This window comes from Hipposideros armiger, unplaced genomic scaffold (genome assembly GCF_001890085.2).
Source record: "Hipposideros armiger isolate ML-2016 unplaced genomic scaffold, ASM189008v1 scaffold_804, whole genome shotgun sequence".
Taxonomy (NCBI): domain Eukaryota; kingdom Metazoa; phylum Chordata; class Mammalia; order Chiroptera; family Hipposideridae; genus Hipposideros; species Hipposideros armiger.
In genome coordinates, this window is record NW_017732154.1 from 490614 (window position 1) to 500314 (window position 9701).

General features: G+C 36.3%; 1 protein-coding gene across 1 annotated transcript in view; it reads right to left on the reverse strand.

Moving 5' to 3' along the window:
* Nucleotides 1–1140: 1140 nt before the first annotated feature.
* Nucleotides 1141–9701, reverse strand: part of NGLY1 (N-glycanase 1) — a 50708-nt gene continuing 42147 nt past the window's right edge. The window contains exons 10-12 of the mRNA XM_019628673.1: nt 9338–9523; nt 2214–2391; nt 1141–1833 (exon numbers count right to left, since the gene is read on the reverse strand). Coding sequence (XP_019484218.1) covers nt 1658–1833; nt 2214–2391; nt 9338–9523 — 540 coding nt within the window. The 3' untranslated portion in view covers nt 1141–1657. The remainder of the gene's footprint in view (nt 1834–2213; nt 2392–9337; nt 9524–9701) is intronic.

The following is a 9701-nucleotide window of genomic DNA, read 5'->3' on the forward strand; positions in this document are numbered from 1 at the left end:
TTGGCTTTATACATTATTGAGAATTGTTTTGTCCCATACCTTCTGTACTATTTCCAAACTTTGCTGTATAATAGAATATCTATTAACATGTAAGGGGTTGAAACTTTTATGGAATGTATTTATGGAGTGTGCAACTACCTTTTCTTTGCAACAGTTCAATGCAATAAAAGACATCTGAACTCTAATACTTTTTCTGCTTTAAAGCCACAGTAAGAATTAGAATGCATCCTTTTCACAGTCAAGTACATTCAGTGGAGTTCCCATATTTTTATTACCATCTTTGTAAAACTGCTTGTTTTATCTTTCAGGTTTTCTCATGAAGGTTAAGAGAGTTGGTTAACTTGATCATCTGAATATTCTGAACATTCATGTGCCAATATCAGACACTTCAAGATACGCATGAGACAAGTTTCTCTACTTTTACATAGTTGGCCACTATACGATGCTATGACTAACTGAAGAGCCTGAGAATTCCAGAAAACTTTCTACTATTGAAACATATTAATAACTTTAGATGCACAAACTACTTTTCTTGACAGGTAACTTTTTAGCAAGAAAGTGGTCCTTAACTGAGTTTGACTACAATAAAAAAGCAAATATAAAACCTGTTTCAGGATCTTAGTACATATTTTGTAATGCATATCAATGTTTTACTGAGTTGCACAGACTGAGAATCTCTGAGAATGTACTTTTCTTGTATGAAGAGCTGAGAACTCACTTTGCAAAACATCACAAAGGCATTTAGAAAACAGCGGCCATGTCTTCTTTACCAATGCATCCTTCACAGTGCTATCACCATGCTTTTGCACACAAACACTTAATATTCAGTAAATTTAATTGGAGAGATTATATGGAACACATACAAAAACACTTAATATAGCATATAAATATTGTATAATTTAGTTACATGGTTTCAGAGTCGAGATAGATATTTTATTCAATGTGGTAGATAAAAATACTCAAAAGTAAACTCAAAAGAAAAGCATTTTCTGAAGTGTCTACATATTATGGATTTGTAATGTATCTTTGAATTTATACAATGTTAAATGTTTTCATAACTCTTGTCTATTCAAGCAGTTTTCAATGTTTAGCATACTTATTAAAGAACTTTACTTAGGCAAAGTAATCATTAAAAAGACATAAAGCAAAATAATTCATTTTATTTCTGAAATGCTGACATATTTACAATAACATTTTTCATGCATTATGATTTTCTACAGTTTTACATTTATTAAAAATTAAAAATCTTAGGAAATCTAATTCAATTACTTATGAAAAAATTAATGACTGATCAGAAAATATTAAATTACTATTATTTGCTTAAGATTTTATCATAATCATGAATAGCATATCACCATGAATACCTTCATTTTACTTTTAAAACTGTATTTATACTTTTTAAACCTCATATTGGGGGCAATAAGACTTTATTCCAAATTATAGTCCCATATGGAAAGGAGCTTTTAATTCAAGGTTTCATTATGGTCCATAGTATAAAGATATATTTTCAGGAGGGTTACATGATGGATAGCCAGCAAAAGAAATATGCTAGCAGAGGGTAGTAAATTGCCAACTAAGCATGCACTGAACCAACAGGCTAATTTAGAACATGGTTAAGTCCTTGATTATTGCCAGCTTTTCTATAATGTTCAGGTTCTCAAAGGTCACTGAATTTTATAATTATCTCCAAACAATTTTCTTCATGGTCATTTAAGCTTTGTCTAAACAGCTGGGTATGTTGCCAAGCAACAATGCCATCTCCTCTGCTTAGTTCTGCTTCCAAAATAACTTCAGTGGCACCAGAAAAATCATGATAGGAGCGAAGAGTTTTATCTGTTGGAGGAAAAAAAAAATAATAATAATAATACTGTGCTTTCGGTAACTTAAAGAACATAGAGTTTTGGAATGCATTTTATATACCCTACTTGTAGGCTAAAATCAGCTCTTTAACAATAAATACAAATTACTCCTTATTGTCCTTTGAAAATAAGAAATGATTTTTCTCCTTCCATTTGTTTCACAGTAAAAAACATAGGCTCTTCTATTAAATGAGGTTATACAGATTTTAATTAAAAATTTTTTTTTTTTTTTACTGCAATAGTATGAATAACTCTTGGGTATGAAAAACTCAAAACTACATCTCAAATAAGTACAATTACTCTTCAGAGTGTTAAATACACACTTCATGATTAATTCTCCAGTCAAATGCTTACCGCCTGACAGTTCTACTTGCACTGTATCAGATTGCAATTTCCACTGTATTGTTCCAGTCTGAAAGGTTTGACTACTTGTTCTAATGGAAATGCTGTCTATTTTTAGGCCAACTGACCCACATTCAAACTTCCAGGAAATATCAGCATAAGATGATCCTTCCTTTCGGGCTAAATACACCTACAATATAAGAGGAAAAAAAGAACTGTCAGAAATAATGAAATAGTGTACAAAATACATATAGTCATTCTTATTGTCACAGGGTACTATGTACAAATGGTTATTAAAAATCTAATTTTCCCCCACTGAACACATTTTTATTGCTAAAATTTTCTCACTTTATTAGCAGTTTTCACCTGTAGCACCTTTTGCACTGGAAGAAAGGTATTATTTGAATATAGGTAGTTCAATAAGTACAGCCCTAAAGGGCTGCATGCTAACCAAATTTTGGTAAATCATATTCTTTTTTAAATTATTAAGTTCAGCTATTTAAAATGAACTTTATAATAAATTCTGCTGAAAATGAAGAATTGTTTCAAATGTAATTTTATGTTTTCAAAGTCTGGATTTTCAGATACGCTTTCTAGAGGGAGATGGGCCATTTACTCTAAAAAAAAAAATTGGGTTGTTGAAAAAGTTATGACACATTTTTGCAACAAAAAACAGAAAAAATACATCATGACTTTTCCAACAACCCAATAGTTCAGTCACTGCTAAGTCATGAATGGTTTAAAAGGTAATATCCACACTTGCCTCTCTATAAACAGTACACTCCCCATTCATTCACCATCAATGTCCCTTACAACTTTAAATGTATACTATTTAAGGCATCCAAGTTTACTGGCTGCTTCTAGCTCATCTCTCAAAGCATCATCTACACTCTTCAAGATGATGGCATGAAAACTGACATTCATAGCCTTGGTCTTTCACAGGGAACTCCATTCACCCAGGCTCAAACCCATAAGGATCTGACTTTTAATCATGTCCAAACTCCCCATAATACTCTATACATTTCTTTGAAATAAGTTTAGAAAAAAAAATCCCTTTTTTCATTTATACTGCACTTACCACTATAGTCATGACTTTATGCTTATCTTTCTGCAACTGCCAAATTCATGTTTTTAAAGTCTCACTTCCTTCATATTATCTGCCTAGTCTAGAACGCACAACAAGCACCTGGCTCTCACATTATATCCAAGCTTGTAGCTTTCATGGTCCTCCAGAATTTCATCTTTGAACTGACAACACTCCCTTACTTGAATGTAACTATTTTATTTTGGGTGTACTTGTACGATCTAACTTAACCAAATTATAAGCTCTCTGGAGCTACGGGGTCTGGATTCATAGGATTTAATAAATAGTATTTAAGCATTAAAAATTGGAATACACACATACATATTCTTGCAGAAACAACCAATTTACTTCTCAAGGGCAAATAGTTAGAAGTACCATATAATACACATCTGCATGAAAATGTCCTTTAGTCATCAAAAAAATCAATCACTGCTAGTATTCTATTGATATTTTATTGGCAAACCTATAGATATTTTTCCTCCAGGTTAAATATATCAGTTAATTTGAAAGTTTCAAAAATCACTGAGCTAGAGATTATAAAACAGCTAAACAATCATCACTCTCCAAGGATAATGATTTGAACTCCTTAGACAAGATACATATAATTAACTATTGTTTTGGATGATAAACCTAAATGTATAGAACTGTCATCTCCTCCACTCAAGTTCAGGACACCCTCACTATAACATCTTCTGATGCTCATGTGTTCTTACTGCATGCTCCTCTTACGGCTGTTAGGAGAACCTGGGACTCAGGATTACACCAGTGCTCTCTGGGAGTCATTGGTCTCACCTCTCCTAAACTACTGGGTACCCATAGATTAATGACTCCTTCAAAGAAGCGGCTAATAAAGGGGATTATCTGGAAAAGGTGAAACGAACAGAGGGGTTATGGAAAGAAAGTGGGTTTGAATGAACTAAAAGTCTGGGGAAAGTAATCTTAAGACAGAAATAAATACAAATTCACATCTCACTATATATTCCTATGTCTTATGGATTTTCAGAGCTCAGTACTTTCAAATGTCCCCCCTAAAGTGTGAGCATAAAATATGCTAAGCTGAAGCCAGGTTAATTTCAAATTTCTAGCTTACTCTGAGAATTGTCTTAATTACACCATGTGGCTCTGGGCCACATGTCATAGAAGATTTATAGTTGCTGTTGAATATGGCTGAGAGAATTGCTCATTCTAGGATTTAGATTTTCAGTCCTAAAAGCATCAGCTTTTAAGACTCTAAATAGTTAAAGGATAAGTTAAAGTTAAAGGATAATTGAATTTTTAAATGCTTAAACAAACATTAAAAACACTGTGAATAAATAAAAGGTCTCAGGTTAAAGAAATGGTATAGGGAGATAAAACAGGCTCTATTTATATTGAAAATTCATATTACCCTTTTCACAGAAAAAAATTCTGTCTGGAGCATTTTAGCTAACTTATTTTAGCTCAGCATTTTTAGAGGTGGTTGGAAGTTACCAAGAATATGCATACTGTTTGGTAATTTGAAATGCAACAAAACAATAGGATTTATGTAAACCTCCAAATGTGGCCTTGTCTATGTGTAATACCAACAGAACCAGAGATTATAATTTATTCAAGAAAAAAATATACTATATGCTCTCGAACACTGTTTGGTTGAGAAGGAAAGAAAAGCATTTCTGTAACTGTCGGGTGTTCCTAACTTCCTGAAGTTATGTTAGACAACTTTTTGCTTGTTGGCTTTTTAAATTCCTAGGTGTTATTAGTTACATGCTTATCTTTGCAATTTATGGGACTACTAAGAGTTGAATGTTGCTACCCCTACTTTAGCAGCAGTGACGGTAAAATCAGAAATCATGGAGATTTTCTGCTACAGGTTGAAATCTGTATTTCTGTATTTCTGTAAATCTGAAATCTGTAGCAGTCCCCAGTGACTCACACTTACCTAAGCCCTTTGGCATCTGTAAGGAATACAGAGATATCACAGCCTGTGGGTGGGAACAAGGCCGGTGTGTGGCTTAAGGTCTAAGTTACCACTCACCATGTACACAAATGAAACCTGTCATTTGTCATTTGGGCTGTGGCTGTAACCACTATTTTTAAGCCCAAGAACCATTTGTTCGTCAGCTTTTTTATGTATTTCCCCTTCTATAGAATTCTATAGAAGAGCTTCACTTGGAGATTTTCTGACGACTATGTGCTAGGTTGGTTTGCCTGCTGCTATGGTTTCCTGGAGGGTCAGTTTGTACTACACTATTTGACGTTGTTCTCTAATATGCTCTTCAAGTTCTTCTTCTGCTTAGGCTGCTACGATTAACTCTCCTTAAGTTCGCCATACAGCACACACCATGCAGGCAGTCGTTCCTATAGCAGAGCAGCTGTATTTCAAGAGATTTTTATTTAATGCTGGTACACCTGTATTGCTCATGAATGTGATTTTGATTATTCCATTTCATCACTGACATTAAACACGGACCATGGTCACGATCCACTGCAATCTTTCTATCCTATGCTTCTGATAGTTCCCATTTGCAGGCTCTGGAATGAGCTCGGGATCACTCGTGTGGTCATGGCCTTCCCTGGTCTGAACTCGTTCATGGTTTCCTGTTACATTGCTGTAAGGTATTCAAAGTCCCTGGGAGCTGACAACTGTTTACCTCTAGCCTCATGTCCCACTGTCCTCCACATTCTCTACCCCTCCTCCTTCCCTGGACACACCAGCTGCTTCTGCACACACTAGTTCTCATGCTCCAGAGTGCCCTTCCCCTTTCACAGCCTGTCTCCACACTGGGAAACTCTCCCTCTGCCTCCTCCTCCAAAAGCCCTCAGGAATGACTTCTCCTGCAAGGCCTTCTCTCAATGGCCAGTAGCTCTTCCTTCTGTTTTCTCTCCCTTAGTATCATATATGGGCCCATATGCTTCTAGTACTTACCTTACTCATCTAAAGAGCTGGTCCACGTGTCTTTCTCCTACACTAGCCTGTGCTCACCTTGAGGCTTGCCTCTTAATTCAACATTACATCCTAAGTGCCAAGCACAATATTTGACAATGCACATGTTTGCTGAATGGCGAAATGAATCAATTCTTGACAAAATGCCATGCACTAAAATGTGCTAAAATGACTCTAGCGACAAAGAGAATGATAAAACTGCTAAGAAAATGCAATGTATCTAAGAACGTCCAAAGGACCCAGTCTGAATGAAGACAGGGTTTACTACGGTGCTTTCCACAGCTCTCGGGTGATGCAGAATTTACGGCATATATACTCAACCATTCTTTCTTACATTCACCAAACTCTACTGAACATTTATTATATATCAGACACTGTGACAGATACATGAATACAGAGCCTACAGAATTGAGTAGAAAAGGACAAGGTCTCTGCCCAGGTAATGTTTACAATCAAACAGGCGAGAGCAAAAAGAATCCTTCTCACATGTGTTTGCTGAATAAGTGTCATGAAAGAGAGGGAGTCAATAAAGGGGGAAATGGATCCAGCTAGCTGGGACCAGAGGGAGTAGGCTTCAGCCAAACTCTAAGGCGAAGAATAGGTTAATCTGACAAAAAGAAAAGCAAAGGAAGCTCCGTGCAGAGGGCAGGAGGGGATGCAGCATGGGGCAAGGCGACGCCAGGGACGAAGCACGGGCCAGACGCGGGAGAAGCCTGAGCTGCGCCTGGCCCTGAGAGCACTCAGGAACGACTGGGGTTTTGAAGACGTTTTTCTGGCTACAATGGAGAACGCCTTTGAAAGGACCAGGGCAGATGCAGGGAGACAAGTTAGGAAGCTGTTAACATCACTTTTAGCAAGGTGTTATCACTTGCCTCCTAAAAAGTATGCCCGTCTTGATTTAGCTTTTAATATTCCTTTAAAATCCACACATCACTGAACATTGTATTTGCTAAGTAGTAAAACTGAGTAAGCCCCTGTGTCCTGGGAGGTTGCCTCTCTGAGAGTAAGAATGTGTTCTAGTTACCTGAGAGCAGGATGCATGTGATCTGTCATGATTCCTGGCTTGAGAGTCCTGAATGAAGGTGTGGGGAGAAACAGGCTTCTTCTATTTAGTGGAGCTAGAGAATCCCTGATTGGAGATATACTAGTACAGAACTAAAAATACTGACTGAGGTGGAAAATTCAAGTTTTAATGGCAATATATTACTTCTGCGTTATTAGTCTCTAGAAGTGTAATTAAGATTCTAGTATTTTTCTTCATTTGATACTAAATATTGTAACTGAAAACTGACTCATTCAACTTCTGAAAAATGATGCCCTTTGTATAAGCATATCAAGGCATAAACTTTACTAGAGTAGGGGCCTGACTTTTATTTACTGGCCTTTGCATCTCATTGACATTCTTTAAATCTTCCTCATACAATATACCCTCTGTGGCCACGATGCTCTATTTAGCGGTCTCCTAACAAGCCTTGCACTCCATGCTTTTTCCCTGCTGTTCCCTTGACTTATGAACACCTACTCATCCTTCAGCGTCCAAGCTCAAATGTCACCTGCTCTGAGGAGCTCTGCCCAACTCCCACAGCCAGAGCTAATTACTCCCTCTTTGGCGTTTCCATAGCAATGTGTTGATATCCTTATTATAGCACTCTTCATCATGGGTAAGGTGGCTGTTTATGCTTTGGTTTCCCCTGTTAGAGTGTGAGAGCAAAAACTGTATCTTTATCTTTTTATCCACGTAGCTGAGAACAATGCCAAGTGTAACAGGCATTCAGTAAATGTTAGCTGACGAAGCAATGAGTAACACAAAGAAGAAATGTGCCATACAACCGACCTGCTTCTCAGCACATCACATCTGCAAGGTAGCATTATTTTCTCCATCATTACTTTCTCTATCAACACTGCTGGTTAGGAAGAAAGGCATGCTTTTTCTGCAGTTCAGCAAGAATAGACTAGTCCTTGGATAAATAACATATCTATCTATCCTGTCCTGCTTTTTGTTCAGAGGGATTTTTAGGCTAAGGATAGTCTTCCAGAAGTTCAGCACCTCTCATCAACTATGCAATCAATTACAGATACAGATACAAATACAGATTCAAACCTTGAAATTTTATCGTTTTATTTTTTTATGCCCTTCTCTAACTAAAGCAGAAAGTCCCTAAATCTACAATTTTAATAATGCTATCATTTATTCTTGGTTTAATACAAAAAGATCACCAAGATAAATTTTAGAACAAAAACTTAGGATTGGAAAAGAACAAAGCAGGGACCTCATCTCTATGTGTCTTCTGTATTCTGACTAAGGCCTAGTGCAGTGACGAGCATCCAGTAGATGCTCATAAACACTAGCAGCTGTTAATCTGTGACTCACTCTGATCAATCCAATATGTCTTACAAGTGAACAACTCCCTTCCCACTCAAACATCTTGGCAGTTCACTTTAAAAGCTTCCTATAAGTTCATTAACTCTATGAAAATCTATCAATAATATGGGTAGAGCTATTGAGATCATTTGAATAGCTCTGAGTTAATTTTTGGTGTGTGTCTAAGGGGTAGGACAGATTAAAAGCAAATAGTTGTTACAGGCGAAACGTGACAACAATGTGCAGGCTGGCACAGGGGAACTACTATAGTCCTAGCATCCATTTCTTCATTCTTTAGGACACAGGGTAGAAATAATCAATATCGCTGCTTAATCATGCACATTCTTATGAAATGAAAGTGTGTTAAATGGTTAGCTCTTGGGACTTAGCACTAAATGTTATACTTCCTTACAGTCTGCATTTAGTAGGCAATCAACACATATCTGTGAAGGAATTAAATAACAATATACTTTATACATTCATGCAAAAATCAGTCACATGGATTGGTCACTTGATTAGTTTTCCCCAAGAAAGCATTAAATTCAGCCTTTTTGATGAAAATGGATACTGCCTTGATACAAATGCACAAATTTCTTATGGTCTCTTGATTAAATGCTAGGAACAAAACTTTCTTTTATAGGTTTAAGGAGCACTAAAAGTAATTCTGATATATCAGTTTTCTCATTATGCACAATTGAAAAATGAAGCCAATCTTTATCTGTTTAAACAATGACAAAGGTTTTAAACAGTTTCATGCATTAACTTACCATGTTCCAGTCTGTTTCAACTTTTCTGAACATAGATTCCATTTTCCACACACCATTTTCCCATCCAGAAATGGTTTCATTATTATTTGAAACTCGAACATAACGATCTTGCACAATATTATAACAAAGGTGAAGCTGTTTAGAAATCTTCTCATTTTCAGAGGGGATGAACGTGGTTTCTTTTTTCTTAAAAAGAAAGAATTAGTTTTTCAACATGATGGAAGATATATACCGGAGGTGCCAAAAAAAATGTACACAAGTGGACACTTTGGTCAACGTTGCTCAAGCAGTAGTTCGCTGTAATCAGAAGTGTCTGGACGCTGATGGTAACCACTTCGAGCACCTCTTGTAATTGCAAAAGTCA